At 34.8% G+C, this 19,049-nt stretch overlaps 1 protein-coding gene across 2 annotated transcripts in view; it reads right to left on the reverse strand.

The window, feature by feature from the left end:
• Positions 1 to 19,049, reverse strand: part of BMPR1A (bone morphogenetic protein receptor type 1A) — a 113,140-nt gene that overhangs the window by 16,784 nt on the left and 77,307 nt on the right. For both annotated transcript variants that reach the window (XM_043476189.1, XM_043476188.1), the window contains exons 3-7: positions 15,113 to 15,332; positions 10,743 to 10,905; positions 8,748 to 8,850; positions 2,700 to 2,796; positions 2,433 to 2,532 (exon numbers count right to left, since the gene is read on the reverse strand). In XM_043476189.1, coding sequence (XP_043332124.1) covers positions 2,433 to 2,532; positions 2,700 to 2,796; positions 8,748 to 8,850; positions 10,743 to 10,905; positions 15,113 to 15,179 — 530 coding nt within the window. In that variant the 5' untranslated portion in view covers positions 15,180 to 15,332. The remainder of the gene's footprint in view (positions 1 to 2,432; positions 2,533 to 2,699; positions 2,797 to 8,747; positions 8,851 to 10,742; positions 10,906 to 15,112; positions 15,333 to 19,049) is intronic.

Below are 19,049 nucleotides of genomic sequence, written 5' to 3' on the forward strand. Positions count from 1 at the left end.
ATTTGTTTCCTGTTGCTCAGGGATCAGTGTCCTTCACGGCCTGACTGGCAGCTCTTAGTACGTGATTAGGGCTTACTGATTACAGGTTTCACTGTAAGATAATCTGCTTAAGCCATTTCACTGGGCTTACAGGAGGCAGAATATTTAGGTCTTTTTTTCTTGGGCCAGATGGATGTTCCCTAAGAATAATCTTCTTATACGTTATCTAGAGGGAACAAGCTTGGCTAGCACAGTTCTGGACGGCTGAGGAACCCAGAGATTAGTATGTAAATATTCACTTTACCTCCTTATTTTCACTATACCATTTACCTCACCCTTAGTAATGGGATACCACGGATGAAAACATTTTTGCTCTTTCCCAGAGACAAAACTTCTAGCCTTTTGTTCATGATCAAAGTCACATGCTCATTCAGAATAAGTACAGGGATCTCAGCATCAGTGGTATCTGACAACCAAAATGGCCCACAAAATTTCTCACCTTCTGGTACACCTGTCCTTGTTTAATTCCCTTCCATAAAGCACTAGGGCTGACCTGGGTGACCAACAGAATATGGATGGCAGAAGAGATGGTGTGACTTCTGAGTCTAGATCACATAAAGCATGCATCTTTCACCTTGGTCTCTGGACCATTCACTCTGCATGGGAAGCCAGGCTTCCTGCTATGAGTAAGCTCATGCAGGCAGCTCTGTAGAGAGGTTCGTATCGGAGGAACTAAGGTCTCCTGCCAACTTGTGAGCCTTGAAAGTGAGCTACCTTGGAAGAGGATCTATCAGCTCCAGTCAAGCCTCCAGGTGAGTACAGCATCTGCTGACATCTGACTGAATGTCACGAAAGATCCTGAGCCACCCAGTCAAATCACTCCTGAAGTCCTGACCCACAGAAACAGTGAGTGGTAATAACTGCTGTTTCAAGTCACTAAGTTTGGGAGTGATTTCTTAATATAGTATTGCACAACCAATACAGCATCTGACCTTCTAAAAATAGACTTTCAGGCAATCCTCTCAGTTTTCCTGCCACCCTCAACTTAACTTCCAGAGGTAACTAGCACTGCCAACTCTTGAACTTCTTGGGGGATTTTATAGAACAAATTGGTTGCTGTTTGTCTTTCTCAATTTCTAGCCTGGGATTCAGATATTTTAGGTCTATACTCATCCATAAGCTTCACAGATTCCACAGCCTTTTGCTGTCATCTTGTCTCTCTGTCCTAGTTGAACAAAAAATTTTAAAACTCTTTACTGCTGTTTTAGTGAAAGCAGCAAAAGTAAAAAAGGGTGCTCTATCTCTGCCAGTATAACAGGTAAAAAAGAATACCTCAGTATGATTTTAACTTCTATTTTTCATGAGTATTCTTGAGTCATCATTTTCTTTTAAGAGCCATATGTATTTCTATTTAAACAAACCATATGTTCATTTTTGGGGGGGCCTAATTACCGAATTGATTTTTTTTCTTTTTGATTTATAGAAACTCTTTATATTTGAGAAATCAGCTCTTTGTAATATAAGCAGGGGATATTTTTCACTGCTAGACTGTCTTCTGACCATTTATAGTGGTTTCTACTACATAGTAAAGTTTTATTTTTATGTAGTTGACACCATCAATCTTTTCTTTTTTAATTTTAAGGGTTTTTTTCTTTTTTGGCTTGTAAGTTTTGTGTCAGATTCAGATTATTTTAAAAAACTATTCCAAGGTTGTTCTAGTATTTTAATCATTTCACTTTATATGTGTAAAATATATATATATATATATATATGAATTTTATATCTATATGGCTAAATCTGGCTAAACTTTATTTCAGTGTACAGAACTGACTCAACTTCATTATTCTCCATATAGCTATCTACTCCCAAATCCATTTACTGAATAAGCCAACTTTTCCTTAGTAATCTGAAATGTTACCTTTATCACATACTAACTAACTTTACATACTTGGGTCTACTTATAGGTCTAGTAGCCAGTTCCACTGATCTCTCAGTTTATTCATATATCAGTCAGATAATGTTTTATCATGAAGTTTATGCCCTCCTCTCATCACTTTTCACTTCTGGCAACTGTCTTCTGAAATCATTGACTAAATGCAAATAACTCTGAACCACCAAATAACTAAAGAAGGATAATATATAAAGTTGATTTCCTGGGATAGGTTTTAAATATTCAGCCATAAAAAAGTTCAGTATTCTATAAATAAGGAAATCTTAAGTATTCATGAACATAAGAAGTACAATGTTGTGTCCAATTAATTGGCTGGTAGTAAGGTCCTCTGTTCACTGAAGAAAACTATAATACCGCTAATTAAAGGAAATATAACCAGAGAATACAAATTAATGGTTTCTGAAATACAATCAGTGTCAATGGTTTCTGCCTACTGGCTTTAAGAACAACCGTTTATATCTACTATTCAACAAAATACTTTGCATCAAAATAATTATCTTACTTGTAACAAAAGCAGCTGGAGAAGATGATCATAGCAATTATGCAGACAGCCATAGAAATGAGCAAAGCCAGCCATCGAATGCTGCCATCGAAAAACGGACCTGACAATGGAAATAAACAATAAAAAAGATGTATTATCTTTCTATTACATCTTAAAAGGAAAAAAATAACTTGTACTGTTGAACTCTAGAAAGCCTGCTTATTGTTAAAATCACAGAAAATAGTTTACTGAGATTTACAATGACTGCACTTTTCTCTGCTAACCTACCTATAACAACAGGGGGCAGTGTAGGTTGTAAATACTGGTTACATAAGTTGGTCCGACAACATTCTATTGTCCGGCGTAGCTGGGCTTTTGGTGAATCCTACAGGAAGAAAATTAGAAATGATTTGATATATGAGATTGATAAATAACTTTTAAAGTATTAATAAAATACAATTTCTAATTCAGTGAGTGAAAAGGACCTGCCAAGTTTATGTGTGAAAAATGATATGGAAAAATTTGAATCTGTGGTGAAATGGTATTGTGAAGACTCTAAAATTTTTTTTCTAAAGAAGAATGTATTATGTGGTGTCTGAGAACACTAGTCTATAACTTCATTACAAATAAACAAAAGTGTATATATATTTTTAACCCAAAGTTTGGCATTTCTTAAGATATTACTATCTGTTATTAATAAAACAGTAAAGTCATGAGATCTTTTCTTAAAAAAGACGGGGTAAAACATTTCATTACAATGACAAATTAGTAGGGTAAATATAACTCATGGTAGTACCGAGACTTAGATGGATGAGATTAAAGATCTGACTAAAACGTGGAGTGCGTCCTGGGCCAAATAAATTGCACATTATAAAAGGTAGTCAAATAGGCAGAAGATAACAGATGATTTTGCATATAACAACTATGTTGAAACTAATGAACCTGATACAGAAGAAAGTAAGTGTATGTGGTGAGGGTAAGGGCAAGATATAGAAACAGTACTTCTGATAATTTTTAGAAACCACTAACCAGATATATGTCCCTAATAAATCAGAAAATGAGCCCAGGAAAAGACTGCAGTCATGGGAACAGATGTCAACAATTATATGTGAAGTTTTATTTAACCAAAAATATAGTATTTGAGAAGTTTTTAACTTGAACACTGACATTTCAGCACTGCCTGGAAGAAGTGATATTCTAGACCAAAACAGCAACAAGGAATTGTCTGTCATTATAAAAATAGCAAGAATATAAGCAGAAATTAACCATGTTAGTCTTAAATATCAGAGGGCCAGAAAGGGGAAACCTCGGCATAATCGGGTATTCCTTTTAAAAAGGTGAATATGACATTCCGTAAGGGAATCTATATGGGATTCGATAAGGGACTTGAGAGTCCCCATAGGAGAAGATGGATCAAGAGTATTTAGAAACCTCCAAAAGCACAAGTTTTACATTTTAACTGAATTTTAAACTTTCTAACAAACTATTACTTTTAAATTATCATAAAAAGAGACAAGGAAGACATGTCAGAAGTTACACAAGTGATTCTGGGGGGAAAAAAAATCCCAGATCTAGAGAAAACTTACATGAAGGACGGAATGAAGAGTACATAGTTAAAGATGAATAAAAAGAAGTGTGATGCATCCAAGAATAGTCCCAGCATGCTAAAGTTCAAAGTGAGCTTAGCCTTGCAGGACAGAAAATATAAAGAAAAACCAGCAAAGGGTTTTTAGCAGTGCTAGAAGAAAGACTACCAAGCAACAGGTGCAAGTATTGCTGACAAAATAGTAGGTAACGGAGGACAAAGAAAAGAAACATTTCCTTAACTCTTGCTTTGCTTCAGTCTTCTCTATCAGGGAGGATTACAGGTATGAAGAAGGCAGACCAAACACCAGTAAGTGGGACTGGTATCCCAGAAGTATGCAGAGACCCTACAATGCTTCTGTGTTCTGTGTGAATTCCTATCTTCTAAGCTCCAATGCTTTGGCCACTTGATGCAAAGAGCCAACTCATTGGAAAAGACCCTGATACTGGGAAAAATTAAAGGCAGAAGGAAAAGGGGGTGGCGGAGGATGAGATGGTTAGATAGCATCAACGACTTAATGGACATGAATTTGAACAAACTCTGGGAGACAGAGGAGGACAGAGGAGCCTGGCATGCTACAGGCTGTGGGGTTGCAAATAGTCAGATATAACTTAGTGACTGAAGACCACAACACAAAGCTAGATGAATTATCATCACAGGAAGACGAGAGAGCACTGGGAAGAAGGCTGAAAGAGGTACGATTCAAAGATTTTAGAAACGAGGAGTGTCATAAACTAGATAGCTAAATGTTATATTACTTTTAAAAGGGAAAGAAAGACTTTGCCAACAACAGATTAGAGGCAGCATAGTATTATGAAAACAACAAGGATTCTGCAATCAAATAGCTTAAGTCCTAGCTTTGCCATTTATTAACTTTGTGACCCTGAGCAATGAACTTACTTCTCTCTGGGCTTCAGCTTCCTCTCCTGTAAGATGGAGGATAAAAAATACCTACCTTACAGGATAATTGGGAGAAAATGAGATAAACTGTACCAAGCACTTAACATATTAAATATAAACAGTAAATGTTCAATAAATTAATTCTTCTTCCTCTAGTGAATGTGACACGGATCCCAGTCAAGATTCTAGAATAAGTCAAAAATGCTTGCAATCTCTGGGAAGACTCAGTGTGGCTTCGCTGAGAATAAGCAACACGAGACTCATATCTTTCTTACATAGGTTAACTACATATCTGGGTTGGCAAAAGTTAAGCGTGTCTAGATTATGATGTTGGTCGACACAACCTTTCTGGTTCCTGCACTCCCCACTGCCATGCCCCACCTAAGTCCATTTGTATCTCTGGTTTTATGTGGGCAATAAAAATTCTTGTGGGGGAAAAAACTCACTTGGCATTCATGAAGTAGAGGAGATTCTAACTTACTTGGTGAACCTGAATGGGGGGTGGCGGGTTAGGAGGAGTGTTACAGGAGAAAGCAACTGAAACCAAATTATAAGGAATGGCTGTGCAGTTTCTGAGAAATAATTCATCCTATAGGAAGAGACAGAAGAAGCTAGATTTACCTTACAGAGACTGGATGGTGTGAGGGAAAAATCAAGGCCTGGGCAAAGAATGGTGATTATCACTTGAACCTGTTTTGATCCAAACCTGACAGCATGTGAAAGCATTGGGAGGAAAGGCTTAGGTGCCAGCAGAAGAGCTGTTCTGCTCAGGTGAGGTGCCAGGTAAATTAACAGTGATATGTAGCAAGATACACAGAAAGTAACCCAAGTGGTGGTCCATATTTTTTGTCTGTGTAACCCCTAAATCACCAACTCAGTGGACATGAACTTAGGCAAACTCCGGGAGATAGTGAGGAACACGGAGGCCTGGCGTGTTGCAGTCCATGGGGCTGCAAAGTCGGACACAACTTAGCGACTGAACAACCACCCCTCTAAATCAATTCTGAAACACAATGTATTCCCTCATATGTTTTTAGGTTAACATCTAAAATTTTTCATTATAAATAGGTGCAAGAATGTATTGATAATACCCTACTTATTGCACATTTTAAAATAAAGTTAATAACTCAAACCTATTCAGTAGCATCTAAATAAAATAGCAATTCAATACCCATTATCACTATTTTAAAAAATAAATGGACAAATTGGAAAATTTTATAGTATTCCTTTTTCTCCTTATGCTATTTCCTTTCCACATGTTCCACAATCATTATGCCTTAATGTAATGTATCACAAGATAGAATTCTCCACCTCAAAAATAAACATATATAAATATAAATTAACCTCTTTTACTTCCTGTGATAGGATGTCTTTAAGTCTTAAAAAATTATTCTGGCTTGATTTATCATTACAAGTATTAGTATAAAATTAATCAAAATTACATGTACATTATAACCTTTACATAAAAAGAAAATTTTATTGGAAAGGTATGAGATAGACAGGACTTAAATAAAACTAGTTCATAAATTCATGGACAATTACTTATTGCTAAAATGAGAAAAGTTTGGCATTTAACTTTATTCCTATTTTTCTCTTTTCCTCTTTTTGGGTGAGTACTAAGATTTTTTGATCACATAAACAAAAGGATGGTAATGGAAGGATTTGTTGTACCATTGTCCCATAATTCTTTGAAGATCTTCCAATCATATGACAAAGATCTATAATAATCCTACTATGAAAAGTTATTTTAAATGAAGCAATTTGGTTGAAAGCAAAAAATGAAAAACTACCAAACATGCAAATATATTTGTTATCCCCATGGTCCCCACACTAAGATTTTGAATTATAACAGCATTTGGGAACTTGAGGATTTACATTTCAGGCCACTAATCAGGAAACTACGAGAAGGTTGATTGTGAAAAGGAAGGAACAGAGAAACTGCTCAAGAAGTTCCGGTCTCAGGCAGATAAATATTAAGCAACAGGATCTATGGAAGTTCAGGGTCTGTAAACCGATTCCCTTAAAACTGTCCATGTGCCTAGTGATCCTCATGTACTGTAGCCAGTGTGCACTCAGGGATATGTGTAATTCAGTTGAAAGCCTGCTTTCAACTACATTATCAATATGGTTAAAGCTAGCATTTATTAAGTCCTGACTAAAAAAAAAAAAAAAAGTCCTTATTATGTGTCAGTTGTGCTAAACTCTTTGCACATATGCTGTCTCTTATGTGATTCTTACAGAACTCTTTTGCTAATAAGAAAACAAGAGAGTAAAGCTCCTTGCTCAAAGTTCCACAGCTGGTTAAGAGGCAGCACGTCCACCTGAACACACTGTCAAGCTTAATAACTAAACTATATTGATATATTCATTTGGGACATGCCTAGTTGAGGGGGCCTGTGAGGCACTGGTTGTTACTGCCCAGCTCAGTGCTCTAACCATACAGAGGTCTTTCGCCAACATTTTTAAGTGATTAAAAAGTATACTGAAATGTGGTTGATAAATAAAACTGGAAGAGACAAAACCAAATCAGCATCTCCTGAATCCTGACAGGTAAGGGCAAAAGATTAATTTTAATACAATGAAATTTAACTTTGACAACTATATGACAACCATGTAACAAAACTTATTCCACTCTCATTTAGCTATCTGTGTCAAGAAACCCACAGCACCAAAGAAGAATGAAAGAGAGATGGCTGAGCAGTAGCATGAATGAAAGATACCGGGATTTCAAATGACAGAAAACTTAGTATCTTATTTAAGAATAAGGTATGACAAACCTCTAACATGAAATTTTGCTGCATTCAGGAGAAGGAGTTACTAACTCTTTGCTTGTTTTTCCTCACCAGACTATAGTCAATTCTGCATATTACATTGAGAAACGGAAGAGTGAGCAACTCTAAAGCTGATCCTGTATAAGGAGTAGTTGAAGTTATTTTGAACAATTCTTTTCATTGGGTAAAAACTATAGTATATGAGGAGTAAAGTAATACAAAAAGACTTCTTCACATAGTAAAGGGCTACCATGTTAAAAAGGGATTCAATTTGTTCTCTATGATCCAAAGAAGTACAATGGAAGAGAGATGTGCAGTCATCTGGAGGAAAAGTTTTCTAAGGATAAGGTCAGGTCATTACTACAAATGAAACAGGTGGGCCTGGGATGTAATGAGCCCCTCATTGCTAGAGGTGAAGCAAATAGAAAATAGGATGCAATGTATGTGACTGTGTGCATTCGTGTATGTGTGTGAAGTTTCTATCAATCCTGAGAGTTTCTCACTGATTTGAATAATTTTCTAAAATAGTTGAGGCTTAAATTTGTTAATAAACAGTTCTCTCTGGAGCAGTTTTCAAAAACAGTGGAAGGATCACCCGGGGCAAAATTATTATACAAGATTTTGAAGAGATTAGGCTTATAACCCAAAGCCATCAATATGTTCATAAACTATTGCTAATCCTCTGACTCCTTTGCTGTGCTGTTAAAGTAACTCCACTGAGATCTCCTTACAAGGGCTTAACATTTCTAAGTTGTCTCGGAGAGTATTAAAGGTTATTACTCGTCACTTTAAAGTCTTTCTAGTCCATTTTATAATGTACAAATAAGTGTGACAGCATTATTTTTTTACAGGCTTAACAATTTAAAAACAGATGATTTACAACTTTTTTTAAAAGTAAAATAATCTGTAATTTCAGTTGACACAATCATATAACCTGAAGTAAGAGCTAAGCTTCCTCCAATGTATTTGTTCCCAGAACATACAGCAATATGCCGACCAGGCACACTTCTCCTTGGGGAGTCAGTGCTTTTCCTGTGGCCCCTCCCTTCCTAATTTCATAGGCCTCAAATTACACCTTACCTTGCACTGAAAATCAGATCCTTCATATTTCATACACCCTGAAGCTAATGTGGTTTCTCCCTGGTCATCCTCTTCTATGATGGCAAAGCAATGCCCATTAGTTCTAAAAGAAAAAAAGCCAAAAAGACAAAAGATCAACTTTAGATCGGAAGGTACTAATTAAATTTCAGTTTGAATGTGACCAGTTAATGATGGCTTTTAGTGCTGAATAAGAATTACATTCAGTGTGATTTACTGGCAAATCCACATGCATTTTTTTAAGGCAAATAAAAGTTGTCATATTTGAACTAAAATCTAGAGGTTGAATAAAAATCTAGTGTCAGGCAGTAAAGGATTTCTTTTAAACAAGTCCCCCAAATATGAAATACTATTTAACTTTTCTTTGCTAATCATAGTCATGTGATCACAGAAAAACTATTTATAAAACTTTATAAAGTAGATAATCTTTAATGCTTAAAAATATACTTAAAAATAACTTTGTCTCTTTTCATCCATAAGATTTTCTGTATTCCCACACTATACACAATATTATGAATAAAAAAAACTTCTCTGTGAACCATAAAAATAGATTTAATGACAAAGAAAAGTATATTTGGGAAGATCTGACTAACAATGATCCTAAGAGGCATTTTTTATTTAATGAAAATATTTAAGGAAAAAAGGAGAACTTTTGAATAGCTGAATTTTCAAGAAATGCATATAAATATATTTGTATTAAATAAACTGTTATTTTAGTATTAGTATGCCAGAATTTTCTCCTAATATATTCAAGCTTTAATGAGTAGAAGAAATAGCTAAAAGATTCTTTGTGTGTCCCTCCTTACTATTCATATCGATAAGTGTATTGTTACAGTTAAAAGAATCTCGCAGAATTTTTCATTTTCTGAAATGAGAAAATATTAAGTGCGACAGGATGAAATTCTGTTAGAACTGATCACTAAGTTTTACTCTGGGTTACCCAAAGTGAAAGTGAAGTCGCTCAGTCGTGTCCGACTCTTTGCGACCCCATGGACTGAAGCCCACCAGACTCCTCCGTCCATGGAGATTTTCCAGGCAAGAACCCCTTGAGTGGGTTGCCATTTCCTTCTCCAAGCCTCTAACAAATAGCTCACATGGACCAAGTATGAACTACAGACAAGAAGTCACCTGGTAATATAATAGGGAACATCCTCCTAACACAGATCAACCAGTCTGTCACAGTAAGTAAAGTCAACCACTACCAGAACAAACAACAAATCTAAGATATGGTGAACTATCATACAATTTCAATATTTTGTATGTATACTTCTTGGCTATATATCTGTTCACATTCAAAGAGCATAAAAGTATGAGGAAAGTACAAAGCAAGTTATTGATTATTGTATCTTAATAACAGGGAGGTAACTGACTGACTGAGTCCTTCAGGGATTTTTTTTTTTTTTTTGACTAGTAAGACAATTAATTCTTCACTGTCCCCTAAGAATATGGGACAGAATTACATGATCATATATAAATATTAAACAGTTAACATAAAATTAAGTAGAAAAATTAAAGTGGTTATATAAAGCAGATTTAGACTGGCGGTTCACTTATAAGAAAATAAAATTATTTAACTATCACAATGTCATTCTTGGAGACCTGTAAAATTTTTCAACCAATTCAGAATTACAAGGTTTATGTGAATTTTCAAGGTTTCTTTTTAATAATCTCTAAGTTGTCTACAATGAGCATCAAGAACTTTCTGATAAAAAGATCACTAAACAAACCGAAAATGACAGATGAATACCAGATTCCTTTTATCTCTTTTAAAAGCTATATTACAATGTTACTCTAAGAAAATAACCATCAATCATTTAATAAATGTTCCTATATAAAGAACAAGAAGCTTTTGGCTCTTTGGAGAGATACCATATAAAGTTAGAGAAAAAAATTTAGACAAAGTAAACGGTTCTTAAAATAATAGCACTAAATGCAAACCTATTCTCATAACTTTAAGAAAAAGCATATAATACTTACATGCATGTGTTATTAATAGCATCATCTGGGCAGTGTCCTGAGCAATAGCACTTTAAAAAAGGCAAGGTATCTTCTGGTGCTAAGGTTACTCCATTTTCTGACTTTTTCTGATCGGAGTCTGATTTCATCCCAGTACCATGGAGCATACTGTCTAGACTCTGCCCTGTATTCAAATGTGAAATTGTAAATCAATCATTTCTGAAAATCTAATTCTTTTATTCCAATTTTTTAGTGAGAAGTTTCTATGCTTTCTTGTTGCATTAACTGTAGTTGTATGCTTTTAATTAAAAATAAACTTTATTTATATGATTACATTTATTAACAGCCTAGAATGCACAGAAAAACTATCCCAGCTCTCATGGAATACATGGAGATGATTATGTCACAATTTTTGCACTAGTGAAAGACAAGAGTGGCACAAGGTAGAAAATGGTCACAACTTATAAGAAAGGTACAAATTGGAAAGCAGTTTCAGAAGAGTGAGATTATTTCCAATCATTAAAAAATTGACAAATTATGGTTCCTTTTAAAGACACTTTGGTTCAAAACTTGTGACTAGCTTAAAAAAAGTCCTTTATTTGCATGTACCTCTATGTGAAAGTGAAGTTACTAAGCATTTTGCCCTGGATTTTAATTGGTTAAGTAAGGAACTGTGAGAGCTTGGGGACTAATCATATTATCTGGTGCCTTTTATTCTCAAGGTCACTGGTTCAAATCCAGACTGTGCTGCCAGAAACTGAAGGTTACCTGTAGGGCAGTAGTTACAGCATGGAAACAGAACTGTGTTCTTGCATTAGAGTATCGTAGCCTCACATGACACTTACTGTCATATTTGGTACTGATTCTTTCAGACTGAAAGCAGAACAGAACTAAAGCAGCGTTTTAGTAATTCCTCCCTCTGAATCAGTGAAATCAGCTAGGCTACTCCTTGTGGGGGTAGATCTCCAGAGAATAAAATGTAGAGCCAAACAGGTATAAAATATTAAGAGAATTATGTATGTATCTCATTATAAATGTTAAATAAGTGATTCAAGGCATAATGTGAACTTGACTTAAAATTTAGTTATTCTGGTGAGAACTACTGAAAAAAGAAAAAATAATGTACATACCCATGGATAACCAGAAAAGAAAGTGCTGCTAAATAAATTTTAGTGATTCCATGCCTTAAATTTTAATAATCCTCACTTAATCCTTTAAACTGCTACAAAACATAGACTTCATTTATGTTAACATCAACAGAAAAAAAAGGGTGTGTGTGTGTGGGGGGGAGGAGTTTCAAGAATGGAAGAGATCTACTGGGCAAGAAACGAGGAGACCTGGAGTCTGGTCTACTACGCCCCTGCACCATTTATTGAGCTGGGTGATTACAGACAACCCATGTCACGTCAAGCCTCGTTTACTCAGTGAGACCACAGGACTGGACCGCATCTGAGGTCTCTTAGCCAGCTTTAAAATCCCATTACAGTTACAAAAGGAAGCATCAATTTAACTATGGAGACCAAATGGCAAATAATATGTGCACATAGCTGGTTTTTCAAAAATCTAGTGATACACAGAAAAAGCAGTATAGTATGGCAGAAATAACACTGAAATAACAGTGAGAAGTCAAGGGTTCAAGTCTTGAATATCTCAACTGATAAGTTACTCTCTCAACTTCAGGCTTTTATCTATAAAAAATGATGATAATAATTTCCAAGTAAGAGATTATATATAGATCAAATGAATGCATAATAAAGGGTTTAAATGTAAAAGTGTATAAATGAAGATAGTACTAAGAACAAAAAAATTATACTAAAAGATCACCAATACCTGGAAAATTCAAAGTTACATGATGGTTAACACACATAACTTCCTAGAACACTGAATTTAAGAGCTAAAAATACTTTAATTGCAATAATTTGCATCTGGGGTTTATATTATCTCAAATATTTAATTAACATAACACTAACTAATTAGAAGCCAACTATGTGCAGGCAAGTTACTGAATGCTGGAAACTGATCTGGTTCTTGAGAAACTTGGAAGAAGGCAAAGATGTGTGTGTGTGGAGGGGATAAGCACATAAATACAATTCTGAGAGCCATATAATACAAAGCTGCTATGTAAACAAAGGAAGGAGCTAGTAACACAAACTCATTCTAGGGTGTCAAAAGCAAAGAAACCTGAGCTACACCTTCAAGTTGTAAAATTTCACCAAGTACAGGTGCAGATACAAAGAAAACAGTCTCTCCACACTCTCCCTAGGTTTAAATAAACTTTGTTGATGGTTTCTAGATTTATCCCTTCAGCCTTGACTTAAGTATCTCAAAACAAACTCATCTAAAATGGAATGCTTCACTTTTCTCCTCAAACCTGGTCCTCCCCAGGCTCAACCTCCAAAATGTATCTCACTTTTTCTCATTTTGGTCCAATTCCACTGCCATTTCCTGGGCGCATCATGTCACTTCCAAAATAAAAGAATCTTGACATTGATCTCCCAACCTCTGTTTTTGCCCCCTCCAGTCGGTTTCCTACATAGCAGTCAGAGTTATCCTATAAACCTAAATCTGATCTCATCACTCATCTGCTTAAAACGGTTGAATGGCTTCATATACACTCAGAATAAACTTCAACCTCCTTCACCATGCCTACTGACACCCCACAGGATTTGGACCCTGTGGACGTCTCCATCATCAACTCACAGCACTTCCCCTCTTATCATGCCCAGACAAAAAGACCTGTGTCAGTTCCTAGAACATGCCAATTTCTTTCTACCCACAAGTCCTGTGTTTACAAAGCATAAAATTATAAGTTGGGGGTGGGCTGAAGCTATAGGTTATGCATGTAACACCACTCTAGCGATCTGTAGTAATCTCTAAGAAATAATTTTTGCACACTGTTTTTAGTTCTTTTCAATAAGAGCAAATATTTTAATCTTATTATTTGAAGGCAAATAATAGTTATCAAAGACTAACCTTCTTTGAAAGGAAATTAACAAATTTTGCTTTTTGTCAGAGAAATACAGTGCTAAGACTTTTCATTTAAATTTGTTAACTAAAACCCAATTTATTCCGTCTAATAAAAGTTTATTGGTGGAAAAAAAAATAACAATAAAAAAAAAAAAAGAAAAAAAAAAAAAAAGTTTATTGGGACTTCCATGGCAGTCTAGTGGTTAAGACTCCAACCTTTCACTACAGGGGAAGCAGGTTTGATCCCTGGTTGGGGAACTAAGGTATCACATGCCACATGGCACAGTCAAAAAAAAAAAGCTTATTATGTAACAACTTAAAATGGGGAATGAGAATTTTGTATCATACTGTGGAGATTAAAAAAATTTAATACCAAATACTAATTACCTAGGAGTAAGGTAGGAAATGCTACACTAATGTTACTATTAATTTAACTCATCTTAAAACTATGACAGCTTTGATTGGTACTGATCAACAAGGTATGTAATAACAGAATTAAAATAAAGATGTTTTACCAAATAATGTAATGTTTCACACAAAAAAGCAGGTTTTGCAAAAGCACTCTCGTATTCAAGCATGGAAAAATAAGGGTACTAAACCTAAGACAAAATACAAAAGAAGCTAAGATTTCATTATTACATTCATTCTTTAAAATGAAAATTTAAAGATTCATGCTGTTAATCATAATTCTTTTCAGCAGATATTGTCATTGTGAACAAAACATTATGAAAAAAAATCTTTAAAGACATAAACTTAAGAGAACAAAGATTTTTAGTAAGTTCTATAAAACCGTTTTGTCAAACAGCACTCTCTTCAGTTGAAAATACTGTCCTAATTAAAGCATACAGGAAAAAGCTCATGTGTAAATATATAGCCCATCTGATCCTAAGAATCATCACAATAACTTCCTATTTGGGAGTTCTAGGCTGTAAATGCACAGTGTAGAATTACAATACTGGTCATAAATAAAACTTCTGAGTACTCAATTTTAATATTTGGCACATAGACATTATATGTATGTTTTCAAACTCTTTTACAACAACGCTTTTTTTTAAAAAAACTGTTTATTCCTTATTGTAATTTAAAGGAGAGGAATTTTAAAACTAAGTCCTGAGTATCTATAATCCTATGTGTCAGGCACTAGGTCAGCTACTTTACTTTATATTTTACCTCATTTAATCCTCCTAAAACCTGATGTTGCATATCATAATGCCTATGTTACAGATAACAGAATAGGTTCAAAGAGGCTGAGATTTTATAGAGACTTGGAAATGTTTTTGCCTTAGTAAAGTTCAAAAATTACTTAGTGTCTATCCTGTGCCTCTACACTTAAAAGCTATTAGAACAGTCCTAATAATGAGTGTTTTTTTATATATAGAAATAAATGACTAAAAAAAGAGGTAAGATTGCTTAAATGAATTTACCTTGAACATGAGAAATGACGAACAGATAGGCTCCCAATAACCTGATGTAAATGTATAGCTGAGTCATTGTTCAATTTTAACGTTTCCTGTACAGTGTTACCTTTAAAAACGGGTCTTGTATGGTCACTAATTTAAAACACTTTTATTCAATCAGATTTTCTTGTAAAAAGTCTCAATCACTTAACAATGATTCCAACTTCCACTGCTTTCTTCCTGACTCCTGAAAAATAAAAATATTAAAAAGGAAATGAATATAACTGAATTCTAAAAGGTTTCTAACAAACTAAGAGAGGAAAACAAATACCCAAACATATCCTTAAACAATAGAGTACATTTTCAAAGATTAAAGCTATCTTTGTTTAAATTAAAAAAAAAAAGGCACCATAATTCAAAAGCTTAAATAATTTAGTAATAGGTTGCCACTTCTGACCCTAAATTAACCTTATGTAAAAAAAGATAAGAACACTAATAATCTCAATAGTCTTTTCTGGTTGCTCTAAATAAAACACTTTTAACACCATTAAGAAAATTTCTAAATATAATAAGAATAAAGCAGGAAGAGCTGAATTTAAAACACTAAAGAATTAATAATCTTTCAATCTTAGTAGATGTGATAAAACACTTTGAGTCTTCTAATAATTTATTCTATAGATAGAAGAGAAAGTCCATCTAGAAAAACATTTAAATATGCAGTGTGCTTCATCATTAAAGGAAAAACAATAGAAATATATTTTAAATAAAATTATTTCCATAAATATTACAAATCTGACTTCATTAGGAGAAAACTGAGCTTTTAATATGGATGACATGAAACATAACCTCTCCAATTAAGGTTTGACAATTACCAAATTGTTAACAGAAAAAAAGGTTACTGTGTATAAAAATGAATATGATTCTGTTTCTCCCTCATTCTACTGGTCCAGGCAACTGATTTTACTGACTTAAACCTGAACTATACCTAAGTGAAAATGGTTTGTAAAATAATTACCGTGGCATGAACTCTACCATAAATAAATCAAGATTTCTATTTTAACTAACAATTTTTCACTCTAACTAGCTCTCCAAAGGCACTTTGAGAATTGAGGAAATAAGGTTTAGAGTGAGATGTCATTTATATTTTGCATTTTATATATATGGTTTATTCTAAAATCTCTGCAATTTCTCACCTCTCTATGACATTAAACTGCTTTTCATCAACACAATGCTGAGAAAGTAGGATGTAAAGTCTAAAAGTATTACAGAATAACATCTCTAATATGACTTTAACAGTATTTTTAAGAAAACTCATTTCTTCAAATTATGGGATTGTGATTCTAGGGATACCTCTTCTATGATTCAAATTCAAAGGAATTTTCCAGTATATTTCCAACCCTGATCTCTCTCCTTATTTCTATATGCCTATTAACTACTCTGCTAAGATTGCATTCCATCTGCCCAAATCAAACTCATTAACTTTCCTTCCCACTCCTCTGGACATGCCTTCTCTTCCTCCTCCATCTGCTGTCACAGAGGACGGTGGTACCATCTCTCCAGTCACCCACGCCAAAACCCTGGCATCATTCCTGCCTCTCTTCTTCTTAATAGCTCTCACTCTCTCCCGATACCTTCACACACTCATTTACTACTCACTTATTCACCAACAGTGTTTTCTGAATATGTATTATACATTAATGCAACAGGCTACAAATAAAAATATGACAGATTCTGCTTCAAGGACTTCATAGTCTTGGGCAGAAAACTGACTGATATGACATTCCATCTTTCAGTGTCACTGCTTCTTCATCAATTTAAGTGAATATGTGGTCTTGCCTCATTAGAGGTACAGGCAAGTCTTTCTGCAGTCAATGAGACCCTAGGCATCTGTACACTTACAGTCCCTTTCAAAGGAAAGGGATCATGTGTGATTCCTTCTACACAAACATCTGCAACTCTACCACTCTTGGCCCAAGTTTAAATCTTGGATTTGCCTTAAAGAAGTAACCTCACCTCTCTGGATGAGTTTCCTCATCTGTAAAAGTGGAATTATATTAACACAATTATTCTGAGAACTAAATGAGGTAATACCTAACATATATTCACCTCTATGTAGCAGACTATTATGAATGCTTTGAATATATTAATTTACAGAACCATTACAACCATCTTACAAGGTAGGCTTATTATTTTAAATAATAATTTTATAGATGAGGACACTAAGGCAAGTGGAGTTTAAGGAATTTATCAAACATTACACAGTTGGTAAGAGGTATGGCCATAATTCTAATCAACAAGATCTAATTTGGGAGTCCATGTGTTAAATGCTATCCTCAGTTGCCGTGCTAGATATTTTATGTACATTACTTTATAAAGTATTTAGAAAAGCCTGCTACAGAGTAGGTGCTTAAAAAAAGTTTCTTCTCCAACATGTTTATAGCATACATGCAAACCTTGTACAGGAAGTAGCGGGTGCTACCCATGACATTCCCAGCTGCAAGATATTTTTATAGACTAAAAACTCTCCAACAACTTGTATGGAGAACAGCTTTAGCTAAGAGAGGGCTAAGGGTAAAACGGCTTCAAGAGCTTCATTGTAATCTAACAAAGAAAGCCCCTAATCTTTAAAAGAAAAATGTTAGGTGTTAGCTGACTACAAGCTCAAAAAGCATCAGTGCTTAAGACCAACTGCTAAGAACGAAGACAATCTAATCAAGCACCGGTAGAAGAACACTGCCATAGTCAAAGGAGTAACCATCTTACTTTATTCCACCTGGTCAGGACTCTTTAGAAAATAACAAGAATGCAAAGGATAGAGAAATGACTACACTTGAGATACAACTGAAAGGACCAAGGATCTTTGCTCACAGAATATCAAAGGAATAAATTGTGAATGCACCTCTGTCAAGGACATGACAGAAATGATGGAAACAAGACTAGACCAATTAAATGATTCAACAGATTCCTTCCAACTCTTAAGTTCTGAGTGAACAATGTTCCTGCCAATGAATATTAATTTACTTCCCAAATATTTATTAAGTGCCTATTATATAAACAATTCTGTATATAATAGTAATATAGTGACAAGAGCAAAACAGACTGAACCTTAATGGAGTTCACAATCAATAAGACAATTAAAACATCAAACAAGACAATACAAATGATACATAATCACAATTTGAGGGAAGTGCAAAGAAAGAAAAGTGTCAGGTCCTATAGGACAGACAGGTCAAGGGAAGCAATGTTGAAAAGTGACATTTCAGGTGTAATCTGATGAATAAAAGAATTACTTACTCAGGTAAAGAAACAAGGCTGGAGAGGGGGATTGGAGGCACCAGAACAGACTGCACAAAGATTATGAGGCCAAGAGCAAAGAAGAACAATGCTTCTGAAATGTTGAGAAAGAGGATTAATATGGTCGAAGCTGAGGCTCAAGAGGCAGGAAAATCAAGGACCAGATCAGGCAACATCATGTGTGGATTTGGGATTGAAACGTAAGTGGGATGGGAACGTAGTTATCTGGTTTCTATGCAATGGACTGGAGGGAACAAAAGGAGAAGCAAACAGACCACTAAGAAGGATATTGTAGCAGTTTAGGAGAGGGACAATGGTGGTTAAGATTACGGCAGTAGTGCTATAGTGGATGGAATCAAGACATACTTCACAAACAGATTCAGCAGGCCTTGGTAATGGATTAGATATAGGGGTAAGGGAGAGTGAGGAGTCAAAAAAAAAAAAAATCCCTATGTCTCTGGCACCAGCAATTACTGAAATGGGGACAAACGGATTTTGAAAGGAGTGGGAAGAAGAGATCAATGGTTCAACTTTAGACATTTGAAATTACTCAAAGGGAATGTCTAATGGGCATCTGGTTCTGAAACTTAAAGGAAACTTTTGAGACTAAAGATATAAATCTGTTCTGTCAACAGCATAGAGATATTTAAAGCTATGGTCTTGTATGAGA

The sequence above is a fragment of the Cervus canadensis genome, chromosome 8, assembly GCF_019320065.1.
Source record: "Cervus canadensis isolate Bull #8, Minnesota chromosome 8, ASM1932006v1, whole genome shotgun sequence".
Lineage (NCBI taxonomy): Eukaryota > Metazoa > Chordata > Mammalia > Artiodactyla > Cervidae > Cervus > Cervus canadensis.